We start from the raw sequence: 25,466 nt of genomic DNA, 5'->3' as shown, positions 1-25,466 counted from the left end.
GTACTGAAAACAAAATGCTGGAAATCACAGTGGGTCAGGCAGCACCCTTGGAGAGAGACCATAAGACATAGGTGAAGAAATTAGGCCATTCAGCCCATCGAGTTTGCTCTGCCATTCAGTCATGGCCAATAAGTTTCTCAACAGCATTCTCCCACTTTATCCCTGTAACCCTTGATCCCATTGATACTCAAGAACCTATCTATCTTAGTCTTAAATATACTCAATGACCTAGCCTCCATACCCTTCTGTGGCAATGAATTTCATAGATTCACCACTCTCTGACAGAAGAAGTTGCTCATTATCTCAGTTCTATGAGGTCTTCTCTTTACTCTAACACTGTGCCCTTGGGTACGTCTGTCTTGCCAATGGAAATATCTTCCCAACATCCACTCTGTCTGGGCCATTCATTATTCTGTAAGTTTCAATTAAATCCCCCCTCATTCTGCTAAACTCCACCAAGTATAGACGCAGAGTCCTCAAACGTGCCTAATATGTTAAGCGTTTCATTCCTGAGACCATTCTTGTGAACCTCCTCTGAACCCATTGTAGGGCCAGTACATCCTTCCTGAGATATGGGGCTCAAAATTGTGCACAAATACTCTAAATGTGGTCTTACCAGAACCTTATAGAGCTCCAAAAGTACATCCCTGCTTTTATATTCAAGTCCTCTCAAAGTAAATGCCATCATTTCATTTGCCTTCCTAACTACTGACTCAACCTGCAAACTTATCCAGAGAGAGTGCTGGACTAAAACTCCCAAGTCTCTTTGCACTTCAGACTTCTGAATTTTCTCCCCTTTTAGAAAATAGATCATGCTACTATTCTTCTTACCAAAGGCCACTTCTTTGCCCACTCTCCTAACCTATCCAAATCCTTCTGCAGCCTCCCCACCTCCTCAATACTTCATCTCCCTCTATCTATCTTTGTATTGTCTGCAATTAGCCAGAATGCCCTCAGTTCTTTCATTAATGTATTAATACATTAATTTCGATCATTAATGTATAAAGTGAAAAGCTGTGGTCCTAACACTGAGCCTTGTGGAACACCACTTGTCAGAGCTAACTAATAGTTCAAATCTAGGTGACTCTTCACCAGAGCTCTGTGACCTGCTGTGATTTCGAGAATTTTTCATTTTCATATCTCTGTTAATGTTGAATTAACTACATAGTAATGCTGCTGATCATTAAAATCAATACTCTCAAGTGACTGCAGTGTAATCCACATCAGTTCAAACCCGACACAAATACATTTCTAGTGTAAATATATCTTTACTTGGCTCAGGTTAATTGTAACTTGGCAAACACTGATTCAGCCAACCTGGTTATGAACAATTGTTTTGCTATTTCAGTGAATTACAACTCATAACTCTGTACTCAGTAATCTTTATTTGTAACCATACACCAACAAATTAATTCATGATGACAAAATAAATCAAGTTTCGTACAGTCATGGAACACCCGTTCTGCAAAGAAGGATATGCATTGCTAGTTATACTTTTTTTTCTGGTGAAACTCTTTAAAAACAAAAACAAATTATTAGTAAATGTGCATTAGAGAATGAAAACCATAAAATAACATTTACTTAGTGTTAGGTTCCTGGTCTAGTTTTATTTTCTTGGCAGCTTTACCACTGATTTGCTCCCTTCCCAACTGTGTTCATGTCTTGTTGGGATACAATATTATATTCACAAACCACATCTAAATGACTACTGTTGATGTGTGCACCTTCTCAGTTAGCACTGCCACCAGATTGTTTGAGCAGCCTACCACAGCCAAGCCCAAATTTGTTCTCTCCTAATGTCCTCATATTTAGACCTCAAGATGTAAAAGGTCCCAATGCTGTGTTGTAAAAATAATCACCCTGGAATCTGCATGGTTTAAGCAGAAAATATTTTATGTGAGCATATGTAAGGAAAAAGCTTATCTTTGCTATCTGAGAATTTTCCAGCACCACATTCATAAGTCTGAACTCCATGTTGGCTCGCTATTATCTCAACCTCCAGCCTTGGGTCTGCTAGTTTCCAAGGGTAACTCAACTTCCTTGTCTGAGCTTTAATGAATAACTGTAACAAAGATTATCATGCACATAAATCTTAAATCTACTAATGTTAACCTCCCTCATTCCTACTTCAGCAGTATTTAAACAAGACTTTTTTTTCCCAAAGTTTGCATGGGCCAATAGTTGTGCCATAACCAACATCTATAAAAATAAAATCATGTTGTCACAATCTCATTGATGTGTTATGGACCAAACCAGGCATCCTCCAAATATTTTAAGAAATAGCCTAGATCCTAACTTTTTTCTTATTTTAAAGGCAAATGTGACATGCCATGTTTCAGATGCAATGCAACTGGTCAAATTACTCAACATTAAGCAAAACATAGTTTATTTAAACACTACAGTTAAAATACGACCAAAGAAAGAAGACTTTAGGATAACTTAACTCTACTGGAAAATGTAACAAAATAAGGGATACAGTAACTATTACTAATTAACAGTTCCAATATAGTAACATCCCATAAACACACTCTTCGGCAAAAAGGCAAATTCAGAAAAACTGCAATCTAGCAGACTATGAAGAGAACCTCCAGCTTTTGGCTGTAATCAAGAGAGGGAAAATAGCTTCCATTTCTTCAAGACAACAGCACCTGTTGCTTAAAGCTAAGCCTAAAAACTATGGAAAATCTAGAAATCCTGGTCTGTGACAGCTGGCCACACCCACCACAACCATCCAGGCTGCTTCTATTGTTCCAACTTAAAAGAAATTCCAAGGCCTCACAATCTACTTATTCTATTGGTTTTGGTAAACTGCTCAGCACCTCTGCCTTACAACCTCTCTTCAAAATAAGGACAAAATAATTTATCTTAAAACCACAGCCTCACAGATGGTTGAAGTATTTTGCTGTGAGCAAATTGGTTGCCATGTTTACCCAAGTTACAATATTGCTACAGTTTATACGTATTTGATTGGCTGTAAACCATTCTAGAACATCCTAAGATTGTGAAAGGCACTATATTAAGTAAATTCTTTCATTTTAAAAAGTGTCATTGGAGAATGAACAGGAGTGGTGATGTTGCCCAAAGATCCACACTACAATTTCGAATGTTGCGAGCAATGTTTCACCAGCTGCCTGTTTGGGATCAGTGGGTTGACATAGGTCAAGGTTTAGGTCTTATGATTCTATGGCTCAATTAAATAAACTTACGAGAGTTGACAATATTCCAAAACATTTTCTTTACTCAAATTTTCAGTAAGCATTTTAATTAACATAAACTTCTTTTTTAAAAAAATTATTCCCTTAGAAGTGCATATTGCTAAGTCCAGCTTGGGTGACAGAAGATGTGGTGGTAAGTGTTGATTCTCTAATCCTGCATTTGATGAAGATTCTTGACTAAGTTCACACTTATGTAATGAGTATTTATTTCCCTGTTTCTGAAATTCTTTGCAGAATTCAACATGTTCCATATGATTGCAGTGGGATTAAGCTGCTCCATCTTAGGCTGTCTTTTAACATTACTTGTATATACCTATTGCCAGCGATATCAACGGCAGTCCCATGATGCCACTGTCATCCATCCAATTTCTGCAGTTCCCCTCAACACGAACATCACAAACCATGTCAATAAACTTGATAAATATGATTCGGTGGAAGCCATTAAGGTAGGACATTATAACTTTAAAACATAAGTTGAATTTATTACTGTTGTCTAGTATATATATTGTCACATAACTAAACAAGTATAATTAAACAAGTAGACAAGTGGACTCTACTAAAAAGTAGAGTCTGTGAAACTTACCAGCTAATGTCAACATTTTTCTATTAACATGAGGTTAAAAAATAACATAATAATATTAGAATTACTGGAGCAGGTAGGTTTATCAGAAATTCTTAAGCATGAAAACCACCATGAACAAAATGGGAAAATGCTTGTCTTTCTCCTAATTAACAAACCAGATACCAATTGCAACCTGCATTACTAAAGCCATATGCTTGTAGATTGGTAGCAATGAAGCAGAAGAGGTGATTTTTTTTTAAAAAACTAAAATATGCATTTCATCCTGATAAGAAAATCATTTGATTGGAAATGTTTTGCAAAACTTAACAGCAGCACCGAAAACTCTAATAACATCTTTTGCAGGAAGCTTGATTCAACTTCTGCCTAAAATAGTTCTTTATAGTACCATGGCAGTAATTTTTAACTTCACTACCTGGATAGTAATGTGGCAGAACCAATCAGCTTCCTGTTATCTCGCGTTTATGTTAACATGCCATGGAAATGAATGCTTTGAAAGTCAGACAAATTCTAAAATGATGAATGATCTCTCTACTCTGCCACATTATGTCTCAGATGGTTGAAGTTAAAAATTCTTCTTCCTGTAATTATTAGAGAAATGAAGAGAATTATTTTTAGATATCAATCTGTTTTACTAGATTACTGTTCATTAATCAGTTGGTAGTGATGATGAGATGCAGGGATTATGCAGGCGATAAGATTGATCATAAACAAAGGGATTTTGAAAGAGTCTACAATTTAGTATGTGTAAGCTCAACTCTATGGTAGCAATACATTTGGTGGATCACTTTAGCCATGAACAGATAGTTAGGGCTGGTCCCGAAATTTCATGTGCCTTTATACCTTGAGCAAAGCCACTTGCCTTCCAGATCTGCTTCAGCACCAAGATTGAAAACTGAATTTCTGGTTGTGAACAGTGCAGTCATTTCAAGAGTTAAAGCTGAAACCCCAGGAAGTTTGATATAGTAAATGATATAATATTTATAGATGTATTAATAAGTAATATCTTTATTTTCCAGGCTTTCAACAAAAACAATTTAATCCTTGAGGAACGAAATAAATACTTCAATCCACATCTTCATGCAAAGTCCTTTTCCAATACCTATTTCACAGACTTCAATATGTACGATGACTATTAGATTGGTAAATTGCTCAAAGCAGACTAGTCTACTGATTAAAGATCCCTGTTTTCATTCTGGATTGGAGATGAGACTGCACTAATACCTACCAACTTTCGTTCCTACCTTTTGCCTGTCTAAAACTTAAACACCAATGACAACACTTGAAAGGATCAAACACAGAAATGGATTCCAGCTAAGTTGGAATTTAGTTGTTCTGTTCTGCTGTGCTAGAACTAAGGACTGTACCTTCTATTAAAGAAGTTTATCTCACAGTGACTAAAGAAACACAAACAGTGCCTGTGGACAGAAGATCGTCATTTAATGAATTTTGTGTGTTTGTGTTTTCACCAGTCCTATTCAATTATATACTAAAGCAATGAGAATATTTGAAAAGTAAAACTCAACACAGATGTAAGTGATATAGGGCTGGGAATCAAGTCCTAACAAATCGAGTTACTGAGTGACTTGCAGAGCTGCCCCAATGAGACTGTTGCATTTTATGTTGTATGTGGTCAGGAATATTCAACTGTATTGACTGTCCGTCACTTCGTGCCATTCCAAAGACCCAGCCAACTGCAACTTGTAGAGCAGAATCTGTTTTTTTACATTACTTTCAAGATAGTTAGAAGGTAGACCTTAAGTGCATCTTTGTGTTACTTTTTTTCCTAGGTAATCTCCATTGTCTGTTGTATACTTATTGACCAGTTTACCTTTGCTGTTTGAAAATTCAGACAATCATGAAATATTTTCAGTGTGAGATTTACAAAACTGTAAATAATTGACTGAACATATGAATAGTACAAATGATTAACTAGGTATGTTTAGCTCATTAGGCAACTCAATGCCCCACTGTCAACAGCATTATTAACAGCAATTTTGAAAAACAATGGCTTTTGTACAGAGCCCATCAGCTGTGAATACTTGCAGTTTTTGCAGGATTTAAACTGTTAATTTATCCTGTTGTTGCTTTGTATGTTTAGTTCCTTTGTTAATTGCAGATTTGAACGGTTTCTCACAACTGAAGTCTTTTGCATATGATATATTACAATAGTTAAAGTTATTTTCTGCTTGATTGTTGAGATTCGTAAGGCTGCTCTCAGCTGTTTGCTGTTATTTTGCCAAGAGCAGGTTGTAAGATTCAGTTCCTTTAACAAATGAATTACCTGATGTTGAAAACCACAAGATATCATTTGGCATTCATCATCCACTATCTAGGATATTTGACCATTTGCGAATGTTTGCTTTCTCCTATTAACACTACTTAAAGCATTCACATCACAGTCCCATACATTAGTGCAATTTGTTACATGTTTATTTTAATTGGATTAATAAATGTTTTCAATAATTCATATGGATATTTTATATGAAAGTATTAGGCAACATGCTGCCACATATCAAAATCTAAGCTATTTGTCATAATTTGAAAAGCATAATTACAGCAGCAATTGAAACAGGTTGCTGTTTATTTTTCTCACTGTAACAGAAATACATATATGTTATGGTATTTTCCTCCCTAAAAATGCTGCAGTGCAAAAGGGGATAAAATGGGCAATTTCGTTACAAGTTCAGACAGTAACATTTCTTGACCTCCTTCGGCAACAATCCATTAATAAAATTGCATTCTAAAATTAAGAAAAGTCACATCCTAGAATACTAATCTATCTCTAAACTACCTTTTTCTCTTCTGTATGTTGGTTGAGCAGCATGTGAATTTCTAAAATTTATGGTTTTATTTTTCATCAGTCTTTGAATACTTGAAAGTGTAACTGATGGAAGTGTATTTGAAAAAAGTGATCTGCATTGATTGTACTCTTCTGCTGCGACAACTGCAGCTTCAACAATCTATTTTTAGCTTTACTATTGGCATGGTTTATGTAGTGTCATGGTTAAATGGTTTTTTAACATTGAAGTAAATGTTAGAAAGTAGCACTCCAAGCATGCAGTGGGAGGTGTATTAGAAGTAGCCTCAGACATTAGTGAGACCTGTACATTTTAATAAAGAAAGAAAACTGTGCCTGGGAGTGATGACCTCCACACATTTTCCCAATGTACACCTCAATTCTCATTAAATTTTATTATTAGCAGCAGTTTCTAAAATCTATCTGTATGGGCCAAGTCGACCATCTAGCCCTTATACAGTGCACAGGAACACAATTAACCTGCAAATAGCCTTAAACAAAAAACAAGGCAGCAAGGTGAATTTTGTCCAAGATTTGTGAGTTTCAGGGTGATTGGGGGTGGGAGTAAAGGTGTTCTGGAAAAGGTGAAATTTAGGTCAAATGCCAAAACAATCCTTTTATGCAGAAAGTAGTCAGCAGCTAGTATATGGTTTTAGTAATATTGAGTGAGACAAAGTTAATGGCTGAAAGGCCTTCCTGTTCTGAACCAATCTGTGATGTTGGCATCCTTCAAAGTCCTACATTCTCAGGTTCATTACAGCATCATTCATTACGAGTGAATTAGACATGAGTCAGTAATATTTCTAAACTAAAAGAGGGAATTCAAACCTTTATAGATGCTGAAGTAAACTAGACAAATTAGTTATCTCACTGTGGTGCGTTTTGATGCAGAAGGAAAATTTTAGTTTTGATATTTTAGTGAGACCTAGTTAATACTTGTCAGAATTCCTAAGGAAAATATTGGCATCAGTGGGGGTAAAATTTATTAATAGAAGACAAAAGAATATTTGCTTCAATCTTATTTAACATCTGCTTGCTAAAACATTCCTAGAAATGACATTTCAGAGTTGTGTATTCCTACAATTTCATTAGTGTTACTAAGTAAGAAGTTTATTTTTTACTAAAATAAACAGGAGTTTAATTCCCATTAATATGACTAAGAACTTTTAGATGCTAATTTTTCACATTTTAAGATGTATAAATAGCTTCAGGATAATTTTACATGAACAGCTGTTACAAAAGGCTAAAGATTGTACAGAAGGATGTGATACAAAGGTAACAATAATGTGGATGAAAGTAGGGAGAACATGATTAATTGACTGAGCAAATGTTATTTTTAAAAGTTTTTAATATTCTTTTAAATGTCTATTTAATATTTTAAATTCAGGAAGTTTCCTGTCACCAATCAATTCGATTTTTATCTTAATTTTTACCCCTCATTAAATGTTATCATTAAGTTAACCATTGTAAGTACTATGGTTTCTGTGTAAATGAAGAAAGCGCCTATAGATATTTTTGGAGAATTCTTGCTGGGGCAAGTAGTCATCTAATGAGTTGACGCTCATGGAAGCTATTGGTAGGGGTTGGACAGAGGCATTTCTGCTTGAAATGCCACACATGTAAATATTTAAATCCATGGATATGGCATTATGTCCTGCCAAACCTTAAGGTGTTGACAATTATTATTGGTGGCTGTATGTGACTAATTTTGAGGCAACTCTTTAATCTATCTTTAATTAGGGCCACAATTAGATTAAATTAATTATAATTTTAATTCCATCAAATGTTATAGCTGCAATTGCCTGAATATATTGGAACAGTGATTTCAGATTTTCTCATGTTCCCACTGAACAACAGATTTACAATTGCTTTCTAATGTCACACATTTTTCTTGGTTAGAACTCTTTTGTTATGGATATTTAATTATCTACAAATAAAATGTGCTACATTAGCTGTCCTGTGCTCAGGTTATTATTAGAACTTTAAGTGGAAAATGGTATGTTACTTCGTGGGCTAAGTTAGCTTTCAGCATTGCACATTAAGCTGGTAGGAGAAAGCTGATGTCAGTAGAAAGTGAAATTGGACAGGGGTGTATATTAAGCCATCACTTTGTGACTGACACTGGAAGTTTTGCTTTTAGGAGTGACAGCATTAATGTTAAAATATATTGGAGAAAAATCTAACCAGTTTACAGTTTGTGTGGACATAATGAGCATACCAAAAATAACGCTTTTGGTGCCTTTGTTCAGATTGACTGATTTGAAATCATAACAATTACTAGCAGTCTGACGATAAAATTCTAAATACCGGTAAATTTCCATAGCATCAAAAGAATGCTAATGTTGTGTTGAAATCACATTTTCAAAAGAAAAATGATCAGAATCCAAAGCTTTTGTTCCAAAAGTCATAGTTTTCAATTTCAAGCAACCTGTTTCTCAAATGTCAAATGAGCTATCATTTTCTTTGACAGTTCAGAAACAAAGCCACTAATGAACAGACAATGCACTGAGATTAGAACAGATCTTCGAAGAAAAAAGATTAGAGCAAAAGCAACAACAAGTTCATATGAAAGGGCGCTGTGCTGTTTTTCAGATGTAATATTCCAATATAAAAACTCCCTTGGAAAAGACACTAGATTGTTTTCACCCTAGCAGTTGCAACAATTGAGCATCAGGTGACAGTATTCATAAAGGTTATTTTAGAATCGTAATAATGATGTTTGTTTTTAGCTTGATTTCTCGTATGTGGGTGAAGTTTGCTAACTCGGTGCCAGAATACTGAATCAGGCAGTGTGGAGTGGCCAAATCCAACTCTTGGGTGATGATTCTAGATATAACCCTATCTTGCAGATGTACTCTCCAACTAAGGCATTGACAACTCACCTTCCCAGCTAAGCAAGGAAATTCATTAATGGTTAAAGCAGCAGAGACCCAACAGGTAGCTGGGGGAAGGAATTGAGTAAGGAAATAGTTTTTCCCCGAATAGATACCATGAGAGCTATATTTAAAGAACTTTGGGTGACTGGAAAATTTTGCTGAAAAATGGTAAATACTCTGTCCATCGAGTGTGATTTATGTACGATGTAATATGTATTCAGTGTTTTTCAGCAGGTCCTCATAATGTAAAATAATTGTATTATATTTTTGTACTTTAGCTCAGTGTAAATAATCTGTTTCTTCAACAAAAAACATTTGTGACCATCAGAAATAAAAATGTTTGTAAATATATATCATTGTCTCATGAGCAAGAAGCAGACAGATGTGAAAGAAATGAAATGTGGATGTCAAAGGATAACAGTGCTAAAAATTAAAACAAAACAAAAGATGTGCTGATGGTCTAAAACACAACAGCAGAAATTCAGAAAAGCTCTGAAGAAGGGTCACTGGATTTGAAATGTTAACTCTGTTTTCTTTCCACAGATACTGCCAGATCTGCTGAGTTTCTCCAGTAATTTCTGTTTTTGAATGCTAGCTACCTAACAGTACTCTAGATTTTAGAATAATTTTCTATACTTTTTCAAGTAAAGGTACGTGTACAAAATTCTTAACAAAATGCTGATGACAGCAAAAGTGTGAACACGCAGAATTGGAGGTAACCTTTTAGATTAGATTAGATTACGTTACAGTGTGGAAACAGGCCCTTCGGCCCAACAAGTCCACACCGACCCGCCAAAGCGAAACCCACCCATACCCCTACATTTACCCCTTACCTAACACTTTAGTATGGCCAATTCACCTGGCCCTGCACATCTTTGGACTGTGGGAGGAAACCGGAGCACCCGGAGGAAACCCATGCAGACACAGGGAGAACATGCAAACTCCACACAGTCAGTCGCCTGGGGCAGGAATTGAACCCGGGTCTCTGGCGCTATGAGGCAGCAGTGCTAACCACTGTGCCACCGTGCCACCCTTGTGACATGCATCAGTAACTGGTTAGAATGTAGACAAAAGAATAGGAATAAAAGAGTTTGTTTTATTGGTGCTCTGATACGTGGGCCAGAATCAACTGCACTTATAACATTTTGAGGCTTTCAGATGATTTTTGGATCATGATCCCTTAAGTTAATAGTGCAATGGCAATAAGGAACTTCCACAAAGTGGACAATCAGTCCTGGTGGGCAGAACAGAAACACGGAAAAGACTGCAGCGATGTCTATTTGGCAGCCCCACTAAGAGAGGTAAGCTCTGCTCAAACATGGGGAGACCTTTGGGCTGCCTCAACGTCCTAATGAAAGGTTCAAAAACAGCCTTTAAAAACTATTCCCAGATGTCTGAGGATCCTCAGAATGGACAGAAGCCTTCAATAGTCCAATGATCTCCCACTGAGAGTGAGCTGGCATCAATATGATCAGTGGGACATTGAGGACTCAGGGTATGGCATCATCTTAGCATGCCTACTTATTAATGTGAAAACAGATGATTGGGTGAGAAGTGCGAATTTGAGTTGAGACTAAATTAAAATTTGACATATATAAAATCCCTAACACCAATTTACCATCTGAAGACATGCAACTCATTTTATTCAGCTACAATTGCAAACAAATTGATTGGTATTGCATTCATAACTATTATATCATTCAAAGATTGCTTATGCAAGACTCAATGTTGCAGTCGGTACAAAGGGCAGTTAATGTGTAAATTCAGAAACCTCTCAATTTTTGAGAGAAGAGGCATGATGCCATGAATATTGAAGAAAACATAGTCATGTAAAATGATCAGAACATTTGCAACTTTTGGTATACTTTTTAATTCTCAAACCTGTTGGCCAATTTCCACAAACATGACATGTATCATCAATTGAATTTGAATTTAATTTATTATCACGTGTACCGAAGCACAATGAAAAGCTTTTTGCTATCATTAACATACTATTATATTTAACCAATGGATTTGTGAATGGAACAGAAATAGGTATTTTTTATGTCTTGTGTAATGTCTGAAAAGATCAACCAGGAGCATATGCAAATAGAATTGTTCATAACAGTTATCCTTATTACACCTTTATATGTACTATTTTATTAAAGCAATGTAATTTATTTTTACTTACTGTTCAAAGTGGTTAGCATTATCAACATTGCCATTATCTTTCAGTAACAGACACCAACTACCAGGTTAAGTTGTGGAATATGAAAGCGAGGATGATACGGGAGTGACATTTAGACAGGGTGCGTCGTACAACACAGCCTTCTTTAATTAAAGGCCAGCAGGAAATTCAATGTAAAATAAAATATCTTTCTCAATCTGGACTCACATCTTCACACTGACCCAGCAGTACTGTGCTATGGTGAGGGATTGACTGAAATCTGTTTTAAACGTTAGTTTAAACATCTGTGACTCATCTGTGACAAAACAGTTGGCACCAATTGTATTTGGTAGACATTATTTTACTCTTATGACTTCAGTACCTCTGTAAATGGTTTCTTGAGTCCTCGGCTTTGCTGGCTTACTGTATTTTATCCTTCATAAACCATAGTTAACGCAATTGTGTAGTACCTGCCAAGACACACACATCATCCTTGACAAGATTCATTGTCCAGAACATTGAATTAATGACTCTTACCTGGAGTTTTGCCAAATTGGGTCAGTTCAGCAGTGCTTTTAAAAATAGTAACTGATAGCCAAATCCAGATTTTATTCCTGTTTTTGTCAGTCTTTGCCAGCAGAGGATAGGGGTGCTGGAAGCACTCCTGTATGGAGCACTGCTGCCTTTATTGGCTCAATTCCATGGGCAAGCAGTCCAACCATTATGCAATTTTGTCATCAGGCTAATTTGACCACTACTGCACTTCAGAAGTGTCGTAGAGTAAAACAATGTCTACCAAATACAATTGGTGCCAATTGTTTTGTCACAGATGAGTCACAGTTGTTTAAACTAACGTTTAAAACAGATTTCAGTCAATCCCTCACCATAGCACAGTACTGCTGGGTCAGTGTGAAGATGTGAGTCCTGATTGAGAAAGATATTTTGTTTCACATTGAATTTCCTGGGAGACCACATTTACAAATGGGGAGCCAAACAAGTCATCAGCTTTTTGAATGTTTTCGTTGAGTTTTCAAAATGCAAAAATAAAGTCCTTTCATTTTCAAAGATTAGATGTTGCATTGTAAGTTAGATGTGCTTTTACTCCATTAGTTGATTATAGGTTGATTAAAGTTGGTTATACCTTTTCTGAAAAGGTAAGAGTAACACCACATTTAACGGCATTATGCAAGTGTTAGGATGCTTTAGAGTACTTTCCACCCTGGGAATATGCTAGTATGTATTCAAAACTTAAGTAAACACTACTTGGCAATTGTTAAGTCTCAAGACCTGAAGTGATTTAAATCCCCAATCCTCTAAAACTTAACGGACAAACAATATGCACCTTTCATTCAGAGAAAAGAAAACCTAGTCTAATGAGAGAAAGTCATGAATACATAGACACCTATTCTTGCAATTTCCATAGGTTTCAATTTCTGTGATCTGAAACATTTTGTTATTACAGCTAAGCCCATTCTGAATACTTCCCTGAGTTTCAAAAGTTACAGGACCACTTACCAGTGGGGGTCTGTGTAGATACTTTGATTATAAGTTCTAAGAGGGTATTAAACATCTAACAGTCTTTGCAGTTAATAAATAGATGTTTGTCATTGCAACTGATTGACACTTTAAGGGGATTTACATTTTTTGGATTATTTTTGAATGAATATTTAAATAAGTGTTTGAATGATAGATGTGTTGGATTTTTAGTTTAGGTTTAATGTTAATTTTGAAGACATAACTTTAAGATTTCCCTACTGTGGTAGACTTTGGAGGATACATAGGGAGCATGGGGCATATGAGGAGGTGTGAGGGGGCATGTGGCCAAGATTGGATGGGCAGGGGTCAGTGTTGTGGGGCCTCATATTCATCTTTAAAACTGGGCTAATAGTCCATTAAGTGGAGCAAAAACAGCGTGTTAGAGAAACACAGCAAATCTGGCAGCATCTGTAGAATCCAGCAACCCTTCGTCAGAACGTTTCACTTTTCCAACATCTGCAGTTCTTTGTTTTGATGGGGAGGGAGTCGGGGGTAGTAGATTGGAGAGGGGGAGCGGGGACGGGTGGGGGAGTAGTGGAGTGGAGAGGGGAGGAGGGAAAGGAAGGGGAAAGGGGTGGAGAGGGGAGGGGCAGAGTGGGAAGGGAGAGGAGAAGGACACTCGGGGGAGGGCAGAATGAATGGGGAGGGGACGGGGAGGGGACTGGGGTGACATGAAGGTAGACTGTATGCAAGTTGAGGGGGCAAGGGGTGATGGACTGTTTGCACACTGGAAGTTTGCGGAGAGCAAACTGAGATATTGGCACGCATCAAAGACCTCCAAGCTTCTATTTTGGAGCTTATGTTGCCCCTGTGACTCGCTGGTGACCTGAATTCAGCTGCACCCACATACTCCTGGTACCCACTGTACCTAAACTTTGCAGAGTATTTTCACTTCACACTTAGGGAACCCTGTTCAATGTTGGAAAAGTGGTACGACATCTTTCCACAGTGTTCACAGGAATCTGAAGGCCCGTCATCAGAAAATGATACTGCCCAAACCGCAGCATGGCAGAGAATTAGAGCAGAGAAAGAACACTCAAAAGAAGGCCAGGCATGCTGTGCGTTGTATTTCCTAGAAGTTAAAAATAATCTCACCCTTTAAACTAAATGGTCAGCATGGACAAGTTGGACAGAAGGGTCTCTTCCTATGCCGTCACATATATTTCTTAGATTAGACCATGTGCTACAGACAGATATATTGTTGCTCAGTGATGTGATATTTTGTATATTAACTTGTGTACATATACAGATGACTATATAGTCCCTAAATCAGACCTCAGTCAGGATGTATGGCCTGCAGTTAGAGAGTTTGGGTATAGTAAGTCAAGTCAGGACCAGCCCAGGGGACTTAGAAATGGTCAGTCAGTCACTTGGGATGGCTAGAGGCAGAATAGCTTCCGTATAAGGGGTGAGGATCCGAATGTCAGACAGTCCATCACTCTTCTTGACTCTTTCTGCCTTATTGACAGCTACTTTGTTCCTGGAACCGGAGAAAAACAGATATCACAGGAGGTGAAGGTGGGTGGTATTGCTGTTAGTTTTGTGCAGATGAGGAGATGATCTCAGTAGCTAGTGCAGAGGGCATTCAGTGTTAGTGTTGTCGGGGTTTGAGGTGGATGAGAATGAGTAATGGAAGATATAAGCATTATTAAGAATTGTAGAACATGTGACTTGGGAGGTGGCACAATTGCAAAGATAGAATGAATGTGAGGTATTGGAGAGAAGATGGGAGCACTTATGCTCTCAGAGTGGAGAAGATCATTGACCTACAGCACTGTGCATTCGTTCAGACAGCTGAGACTACTGTTAACCTGGGTGGCAACCTTGAGCCAGCCTGGCATGATGCGGTTGCTTCAGTTGCTGGTCCTCGGGAGACAAAGTCCTGCATCTACACTGCCAGACAAGCAGGGTCTCCAGGTCCTTGACCTTAATACAGAGCACAGATTTACCCATCTGCTATGACCACGGCAAATGTCACGAATTGTACAGGGCAGCTCTGATCTGACAGTGGTTGTCTGGTCACATAATGGGCTTTTAAAGATGGGGTGGGTACAGAGGACGCTGGTGAATTCCAGTGTATCTGCTAAATGGCTAGTTGTTTTGGGATTGGCATGTGGCAGGTTGGGGCTGGAATTGGATATAACAGACTCCATTTGGGCAGTGTAGATAGTTGATGAGAGTTTAGTAAGATAGGGTGAGAAAACTTGCAGTCTTGTGGCAGAAATCCCTCCAAAAGCCTGATGCACTTCTGACTTAGCCAAAAAAACCATGAGATTCAGAACATAGTATGAAACAGCTAGCTTCCTAATTTTCTGCCTGGATTTCAGTATTGTCATTCTTCTTCAAGTTTTTGTCATATCAAGTAATTGTCAAGTAATATCACTCATTGAAGTTTTGACTGAATTTGCCATTTTTGAATTTAATCAAAAGCTTTGGGGCACAAAAGCTTTCCCTGGTACACTCTCCAGGATGAATCTTCAAGCAATCAAAGTGCAGATCAACCTCGGTTATCCAAGCATCGATTATCCAAAGTTTGGATTATGCAAACTAGATCTCAAGGTAAATTGTTATGAACTCTATATAAAAACACACACTATGAGAGAGACACTTACCCACAATCACACACAGGACATCCACTAGAACAAAAACAATTCTTTTGTAATTGCACATTAACAATAACAGCAAACAATACAAACAAAAAAAAACTGAGCTGCAACCTGTATTTCCAATTCTTCCAGAATCTTAAGTACCTGTTCCGATCTGCAATGTCACACAGACTAATGCTGGATTTTTTTTTCTCCCTGGTTGCTTGTGCTGTCCTCTCTCTCTCTCTGCTGGTCACTTTCACCAAGAGAGTGGGGCCAGGTCTGACATTTGCTCGTTGCACCCGAACAGGAGTTGCTTTATCTTTGCTAGCTTTGTCTTCTACCGTTGCGCAACACTCACAACTCCTTGAATGAGTCAACGAACCTTCAGTTTTCTCTTGTCCCAATCCAAAATGTTGAGGGGGGTGAAAGACATTTGATATCAGTCGCTGCTCAGGAATTAGCACGAACACAGGATGCTCCTGAGTGGACAGAAAGTTCAGTTTGAATGTTCAGTATGGCTTCCTTTGTTTATGATCAGATCAGTTATCCAAACTGAATACTCCCTGCCCATCTCATTAGGATAATCAAGGTTGTTTTGTACTTGCTAAAAACATCAGCCCACTGTTTCTAATGCAGTACATATTGTTCCCTTTGAAATGTATTCTTGCATCTGTCCTGATGAGTGTAAGAGAAAAAAGCTTCAACAGCATGTCATTTTAAATTAGCAATATTTGTAAAGATCTGAACCTTTTTCTCTCTTGTCCACACAAAGGATACAGCTGACCTTTTCCTTTTCACTGGTGCCTTTTAGAAAACCACAGCATATCAAATTTCACTACTGCTCAAATGTCTTAAATGTCTCTCTGACATCATTGGCCCTCCAATTCATCCGGAACAGGAGCGTGTGTTCACTGCTGAGACCGTAGCAATGTTTTCAGTCAATTCACTCAGTTTTTCTCCCCGCGTGGCACAAATTTGAGTTGATTTTCCTCGATTCTCTGCTGTAGACCATCACTGACCACAAATTCCATTGCCCGTCATCAAGCATTTCTGCACCTTGGGATTTCACCCTGTCAGTATGGCATGGTTTGTAGAGGTTTGGGCTGCTGGCTGACAGACAATAACAGTGGAACTGAAGAAGTACCAGCGATGGCATGAATTCTGTCATCCTGTGAGCGGACAGCAGGTACATACACAACAGAGTTATTGCTGCTACCTTGGAAAGGCAAGAGCACAGTGGGTGAGCGGAGCTGTCTTGGTATTCTGACTGATGGATTGTCCAGCTGTGAGACCCTAGAGACCTTGTTATGCACTGATATCTGGAGCTACAGTAGCAGCAGCGTAAGCCTGCATGACAATAAGCATGAAACTCATGATCCCAGTGGTTAACTAACACTGCAACACTTTCTGCCTGTGTTGCAGTGGAAGCTAAGATACCAAACATCAAATGTGACAATATGGCTGGGGTGGCAAGTATTCTCAGGATCTAGGTTTCATTTTCACACTGTTCTGTGCAAATTTGGAATTGAATCCTTCCATGGTTCTGACAAAATATAGCCTCTGACAGGTCAGTCAGTGTACCATGCGTTTGATATGTATCTCCATAACATTCTTCTATATGCTGTAGTATCAAAGTCCTTGTCTTAGCCCCTTTGTTTTGGTGAGCTGAAATATCATTATCTTTTTAGCCTCGCTGCAACTCATTTATATCTGGTGATTCATCAAGTGCTGTCGCTGACTCTGAACAGCCCCCCAGAGTTTGTGTTGTGCCAGTATCAGTGATTATGCTTCATATTCAGAAGTTTGTGTGAGGCTGGTTTAGCTGGATGGCTAGCGGGCTTGGGCACCCGAAATTGAAGAGTATGAGGTTTGAGCTGAGGGAAATGGGGTGGGCTGGAAAACAAGAGGCTCATGGCGACACCATGCTGCAAAATAAAATGAGTGATTTGCGAAGGGGCATGAGGCAAGAACATACTGTAATCTCAGATATTCTCTGTTGAATTTGCAATGTGCTCAGTCACTGCTGGTCCAATAATTCAGAGCACCATCTAATTCAAGAAGGATCACCTTGTCAGATGAGACAGGGAAAGGTGTGTTACAATGTGTTTGAGTCACCTACCTGAATAGGTGAATAGCTGCAGGCATGGAGAAGCTGAGAGATGTGGGGGTTAGGCAGGTGGCATTGGTTAGTATATGAAGATGAGGTAGAGCATCTAAATATTAACCATGCATCTTGAATACTGACTGCTGGGTGTGTTGAACTGAGTAGCTCAGTGATGCTCAGTTTGGATTCTGCCAGGGCCAGTCAGCTCCTGATCCCATTACAGCCTTGGCTCAAACATGGACAAAGAGCTGAACTCCAGAGATGAGGTGAGAGTGACAGCCCTTGACATTAAGGTTGCTTTCGAATGAGTGTGGCATCAAGGAGTCCTAGAAAATCTGAAACCAGTGGGTATCGAATCAAACTCTCCAGTGGTTGGAGTCATAACCGACACAAAGCAAGATGGTTGTTGTTGTTGGAAGTCAGCCAACTCAGCTCCAGGATATCTTTGCAGGAGATCCTCAGGGTAGTGTCCTCGGTCCAACTATCTTCAGCTGCTTCATCAATGACCTTCCTGCCACCATAAGGTCAGAAGTGGGGATGTTCATCAATGGTTACACCATTTGTGACTCCTCAGATACTGAAGCAGCCCCTGTTCAACTGCAACAAGATCTGGACAATATCTAGGCTTGAGCTGACAAGTAGTAAGTAACATTTGTGCCACACAAATGTCAGGCAATGACCATCACTACAAGAGACAATCTAACCATCACCCCTTGACATACAATAGTGTTACCATCACTGAAACCCCCACTGTCAACATCCTGAATGTTATCATTGATCAGAAACTAAATTGGACTCACCACATAAACACAGTGGTTACAAGAACAGGTCAGAGGCTAGGAATACCTGCAGTAAGTAACACACTCCCCACAGCCTGTCCACCATCTACAAGGCACGAGTCAGGAGTGTGATGGAGTACTCCCGCTTAACTGGATTGCTGCAGCCCAAACAATATTCAAGAAGCTTGACACCATCCAGGACAAAGCAGTCCACTTGATGGACACTAAGTCCACAAGTATCCACTCCCTCCACCACCGACGCTCAGTAGCAGCAGTATGTACTATCTCCAAGAAACACTGCAGAAAATCTCCAAAGATCCTCAGATAGCACCTATCAAACGCATGACCACTTCCATCTAGAGGGACAAGAGCAGCAAATACATGGGAACCCTGCCACCGTCACATTCCCCTCCAAGCCCCCACCATCTTGACTTGGAAATATATCACCATTCCTTCAGTGTCGCTGGATCAACATCCTGAAATTTCCCTCTCTAATGGCACTGTGGGTCAACCCACAGCAAGTGGACTGCAGCAGTTCAAGAAGGCAGCTCACCACCACCTTCTCAACAACAACTAAATGCTGGCCGACCAGCAATACTGACATCCCACAAATGAATAAAAAAAAGGTTTCTGGTGTAGGCATTGGAGGTGCAATTGGAAGGAATGGCTTTAGTCCATGTGAGGTCATTGAATTTCTTGTGACAATGTAGCCAGGTCCTTGGGCCAGACTCCTGGAATGCAACTCCTTGATATTCTCATTCTCATTTCCTTCTCCGTTTCATGTTAGGGGCCTTCTCCTCTTCTCAACATTTACATTGAAGTACCTGGAGCCAACTCTGGCTTATTCTTTAACTGGTTGTCATAATCCTTCCCTCAAAGCCTTCCATAATCAGCTCCAGATTGCTGCCTTTAAGAAGTACAAGCTAGCTCTATGTTGAGCTACATACAGATTCCTGGCCCCTTGCTAAGTACAGTACATGGCCAGTCTGTGGAGCCTTCAGTCTTTGGGGAGGGATCATGGCAAGGAGGTTATCACATTCATGGTGATGAGTAGGTAGCACAAAGTTCGCAAGCTGCCTGTGCTAACTTGAATCAGCCATGGGGTAATTATTCATCACAATTGCTGCACTTGCTAACTAGCTGAATCGCGTCTAAATTCCAGAATCTATGATTAAAGAGCCTTATGCTGTCAGAATATACTCTTACCACATTCCTCGATGTGTTATTTTTACTCAGGCTTGTACAAAAATAGATAAACATGAATGAAGCTGAAACTTGTTGTGTTGATGTCTCGTGCCACTAAGACATTTGATCACTCTTGGAGTCCTTTTTCACAAATATGCTGCAAGGACTCGGTAGTTAAAGACAAATGTTTAAACCAGTCATCGAAAAGACGCTGAAGTGAAATGGATTTCATCACTGATTATTTTTAAAGCTGCTGATGTTGACCCTTTGCCTTTGTGTAAAGACATTTTCAGTGGCTTTTAATTGCCGCCATTCAAAAGTGGAGTTTGAAAATAGCTTAGGGTCAAGACACGCAAGCCTCTGCCACTGCAAATTGACACTGGTCCAAGTTCATCTGTATTAACTTCCCTTCAAAGCTTTTCACCAGGAGCAGAGAACAAAATGGTTTGTTCTTTTAATTTCAAAAGCATGAGAAAGAAATTCCTCTGGTCACTGTGTATAATGAGATTGTAAAAGTGCTCATTAAGACTCTTTCTGGTATTGCTAGTGAAATTGTCAGCACATTCAGAAAAAGTGCCGAACAATTATTCACAAACATATTTCCAGTGCCAAACAGAACAATTTGTATAACCACTTAAAAAATAAGATTAGCAAAATAAACTTGAAATGAAAGATTTGGGGCTGGCAGAGAAGGAAAAACCTTTTCATAGAATCCCTCCAGTGAGGAAACAGGCAATTTGGCGCATTGAGTCCACACTGACCCTCCGAAAACCAAAGATCCCAACTCCCTACCCTATCCCTGTAACCCTATCTTTATAATGGCTAATCCACCTAGCCTGCACATCTCTGGGCACTACCAACAATCCACCTAATGTACACATCCTTGGACTGTGGGAGGAAACCAGAGCACCTGGTGGAAACTCACGCAGTCAGGGAAAAATGTGGAAGCTCCATATGGGCAGTAACCCAAGACAGAAATCGAATATGTGCCTCTGGTGTTGTGAGGCAGCAGTGCTAATCACTGAGCCACCTTTTTACTTAAGATGTTGAATTTCTGACAGCTTTAAGATTTAAAAAGAGTGCCAGTTTTTTTCTCTCTGTCAGAGCTCACCAGTGAAAATAGTATAAAATAAATTTCCTTTCAATGAAGCCTTACGCTGAAATCCCAACATTTCCTGGACATATTGGGAATAACTTTCCAACAAACATTAACAAATGATTTCGCACTGTAATCATTCAAGCTTAAGGCTCTGTGTAGAATTTATATAACTTTAACATTTCTCTATGACACATCATTCTGGATTTGTACTGTTAATCTCAGAATTGATCTGTAACATTCTGTACATTATCAGATGGGCTGCAATGGTTCAAGAAGGTAGCTCATCACCACCACTGTCTCAAGGGCACTGAGAGATAAGCAACAAATCAATGCTCACATATGAATTAAAAAAACATTGAAATACTTTGAATTACAGTTTAGGCCTTGCACCACTTAAACTCCTGCTTAGAATTTCTCTCTTGTTCAATTCAAGAAGTAATAATACTGTGTAATTTCTGGTATAAGAAAGGAGATATTTAACTATATTTATTTTTAGTATTTTTCCACATTAACCATGAACACCTTTACCACCCAGCCACCCCTTATTTCACCTCTTCCAGCACAATTGTGCCCTTCTATCTCTTTTCACAGGCACTAGCTTACCTAGTGTGTGTAATGTGTAATATCTGCTGACAACAAGAGGTAATACAGGATCAGAATTAGGAATTTCCTAGAATTTTCACCACGTATTACCAATTTAATTGAAGAAATCTACTAAAAACCATTTCAAGTACGGCACTACATGTTTATAGGATATAATGCCAGGATTGAGAACACTAATTACTACTTTTATACGAGGGCGTTTTCAGCTGAACCTTGCCACACTAGTTATTAAAAATCACCAATTTCTGCTTTGATTCCTGGCTTTAGCAGTAGTTGACCTGTTAACTTTCAGACTTCTGTTTCAGATTCAACATACCCCTTGATCTTAGATTTTTTTAAAAAGTTGAACAGTTTCAATTTTAAAACTCTTTAGATATTGTGTTTTGATTTTCATGCAGCCTTTTTTTATCATATCAATGGTTTTGGGCAAAAGCCCTTCATCAGGAATGAAGGCCATCATTCCTGGTGAAGGGTTTTTGCCCGAAACATCGATTTTCCTGCTCCTCAGATGCTGCCTGACCTTCTGAACTTTTCCAGCACCACTCTAATGTAGACTATGGGATATTTGAAGACCAGTGAACATGGATTTGATGCATGGCACGATACAAATGTTCACTTCAGGATCCACCTTCAATCAATAAGCTTCAGCAATAGTCACACAATACAATTCATCCCATGCTATATATTATTGATGGAACATTTACGCTGCAAAGTAGTCAAAGAGAGGTAAAACTCTGATTCTTGCTAATTCATCAACAGCAAGACAAAGAAGTTCTGACCTTTTGTGGTCCTGCAAAGACTGAACAAGTTCTGCCATTTTAAAACCATCTCTGGCAATGACTGGATGAGTGAAAAACATTGCACATTATGAGTCAATAGACTTCAACCTACACACCTCATTTATGAAATGGATGTTCACCTAACCGTTTTGCAGAAAGATCATTGGCCTGAAACGGCAAGAAGTTGGGAAGGAATTCACAACCCTTAATGAATAAAGGTTCAAAGGTAATGTTCTTTCAAGATTTTTCAGGAGCTCTGGTTAAGAGAAGAAGGACATATGATGATATTAAAAAAGAATTAAGGGAGCTGAACTTCCAATACTCCATGAGGTACCCGGCCGTGTTGCCTTTCACCCATGGAGGGGGATGGTGTATAACTTTGACTCCGCCGGAAAGGTGAAGGACTTTGTGAAGTCTCAGAAATGAAGGACCTGAGTTGGGATGGGAGGGGAAGGGGGTGTCGTTGCGGACATTGATTTAGGAGTTTTTTTTATTACCTCCCTTTCTACTTCCTGCCCCCTTTCCTTCTTTTTTAGTGGTTATTGGTTGTACATGTACAGTTTTATTGTAAAATTGGAATTATTTTATATAACAGTCAGCTGGCTATTATCTAGGTTTTTTTTTTCTGCTGCCTTTTTGATCTTATATTTGGAGTGGCTATATTTTTGACTAATATGAGTGGAGGGACGAAGGGCATCCATTGTTTCAGAATGTAAATAACAACTTTTCTTTATTTGTGATTTGCCTGGAGCTAGGGCATGGCCTCAGCTAGAGGGAGTTAAGATAGTCATAAGGATTGGGAGGGGTGCCCCCTGTGGGCAGGGGGGAAGATCTCGAGCAAATTGCAGATTATTTGGGTGCTTGTTTCAGTTAAATGTAGTGTTTTATTTTTAGATGTAGTTGTTTTTATAGGAATAGTTTTTAGATCTCATAGAGTTAATATCTTTGTAACTTGTCACGCCTCAGATAAGCTCCTCCTCCTGGGAAACCACAGGCTGCCCTGGACGACCATGGCTAGTGATTCATTCAGATGGTGCACCTGGAATATAAAAGGGAGATATTCTCCTATTAAAAGAAAGAAGGTCTTATCAAGCCTCAGGAAGGAAATGGTGGACATTGCCCTGTTGGGGGAGGCGCAGCTGACTGATAAGGATCTTCTGAAACTGCAGAAGGGGGGTTATGACAGGGTGTTCTTTTCAGTTCTAAGAGTAGAGGGGTGGCTATTCTGATAAGAATGAACTTCCCCTTCCAGGTAACGGAGCAGATTAAGGATGATCATGGAAGGTTTATTATTTTGTAAGCCCTTATACATGGAGAAGAATATGGTGTTTTGAATGTATATTGTCTCCTGGCGCACCCTCTTAAATTTCTAATTGATGCAGTGGCAAAATTAATGAATCTTGGGGTTCGCCGTATGATTATAGGAGGGGATTTCAATCGCCTCATAGATCCAGAGATTGACAAGCCTGGCAGGTATGCTTGTGCAGTCTAAACAGTTGGGGGACATGTGTGATGAGTTGGGACTAGTGGATGTGTGGAGGTACCTCCACCCTAATGGATGAGACTTCACGTTCTATTCCAACACATACAAGTGCCATACCCTAATTGATATGTTTTTTTATGCCAACCGATGGTTTGGACAATATTGGCGTGTAAAATTGGGAATATAGCTGTTTCAGATCATGCGCCACTGTATTTAGATGTGAAAGCTAAGGGTAGTGGAATGAATGCACGTCACTGGCACTTGGACTCATTTTTGTTAGGGGATAGTAAATTTATTGAATATATTACAAGAGAATATTTTGGAATATTAATTCAGATATGGCTCGAAAACCGGCAATACTTTGGGAGGCCACTAAGGCATATTTACGAAGACTGATCATTCATATTCAATGACTAGAAAGAGGCAGAGGGGGAGAGGAGCAGCAACAGATGCTGGAGGCCCGGCTGAAGGTAGCTGAGACAACATATTATAATAGGCTGTCATTGGTTAAGCTGCAGCAGGGCACAGCTTTCCGGGCTGCTGTTGACTCAATACACACACAAGCGGCTAAAAAAAAAGGTCTCCTTTACCAAAGAAAGACTGTTTGAATTTGGAGATAAGCTTGGAAGATATCTGGCTTATTTGACTAGGAGGAAAAAAGCCTCCCAATCTATTACGTCTGTTAGGGAGAAGGCTGGTACGATTACCCATGAATTGAAAAAGATCAATGCTAAGTTTAGGGAATATTTTGAAGAGCTGTATCGGTCGGAGGGGAGCGAACACGGTACAATGGGAATGCAGTCCTTCTTTGAAAATCTGGACCTCCTCAATGTAAGTAAGGAGCGGGTTTCCCTTTTGAAGGTACCTTTAACAGTATAGGAAGTGAAGGAAGCAATGAGACATCTCCAGGATGGCAAAGCACTGGGGCCAGATGGATTCCCAACTGAATTCTATAAGGAATTCATAGACATGTTAGTGAAACCACCTCTGGGGATGTACAACTATTCTTATACAGAGGATTGTCTGCTGGCCACTCTCAGGGAGGCTAATATCTCCCTTACTTTAAAGAAAGGGAAGGACCCTGAAGAATGTACTTCATGTAGACCAATCTCGCTATTGAATGTAGATTTCAAACTTTTATCAAAGATGTTGGCTCTGAGGTTGGAGAAGGTCTTGCCCCATGTTATAAAAGAAGACCAGACAGGTTTTGTTAAGGGCTGCAATTCCTCTAACAATATTAGGAGAGTACTGCATACAGTACAGGTATGTCAGCAAAGATTGATTCCAGGGTTGCTGGTCTCCCGAGATGCAGAAAAGACCTTTGATCAGATAGAATGGCCGTATCTATTTGAGATTGTAGAGCGTTTTGGTTTTGGGGGGATCCTTTACCAGATGGGTAGCAGTACTGTATAATAATCCTAAGGCGGTAGTTATTACAAATGGTGTTAAGTCAAATAATTTTAATATTAGAAGAGGTAGTCGACAGGGGTGTCCTGTATCACCGCTGCTATTTGCCTTGGAGATTGAACCATTAGCCGAAACTATTAGAAGAGACTCTGAAATAGTAGCACGAAAGGTGGGAATGGGGGAGCATAAGATTACCCTATATGCTGATGACGTCCTTTTATTCTTGTTCAATCTGGAGAAGTCTATTCCCCGACTGATCCAAACAGTTAATTCATATGGTGGTTTC

General features: G+C 39.1%; 1 protein-coding gene across 3 annotated transcripts in view; it reads left to right on the top strand.

Annotated features, from left to right (window-relative positions):
• sema5a (sema domain, seven thrombospondin repeats (type 1 and type 1-like), transmembrane domain (TM) and short cytoplasmic domain, (semaphorin) 5A) overlaps positions 1 to 9,233 on the top strand; it is a 293,417-nt gene extending 284,184 nt beyond the window's left edge. For all 3 annotated transcript variants that reach the window (XM_043689990.1, XM_043689989.1, XM_043689988.1), the window contains 3 exons: positions 3,304 to 3,348; positions 3,450 to 3,661; positions 4,815 to 9,233. In XM_043689990.1, coding sequence (XP_043545925.1) covers positions 3,304 to 3,348; positions 3,450 to 3,661; positions 4,815 to 4,934 — 377 coding nt within the window. In that variant the 3' untranslated portion in view covers positions 4,935 to 9,233. The remainder of the gene's footprint in view (positions 1 to 3,303; positions 3,349 to 3,449; positions 3,662 to 4,814) is intronic.
• Positions 9,234 to 25,466: the final 16,233 nt, after the last annotated feature.

Source organism: Chiloscyllium plagiosum, chromosome 5 (assembly GCF_004010195.1).
Source record: "Chiloscyllium plagiosum isolate BGI_BamShark_2017 chromosome 5, ASM401019v2, whole genome shotgun sequence".
NCBI lineage: Eukaryota > Metazoa > Chordata > Chondrichthyes > Orectolobiformes > Hemiscylliidae > Chiloscyllium > Chiloscyllium plagiosum.
The sequence above is the reverse complement of the archived record's forward strand: the minus strand, read 5'-3'. Positions and strand labels throughout refer to the sequence as shown.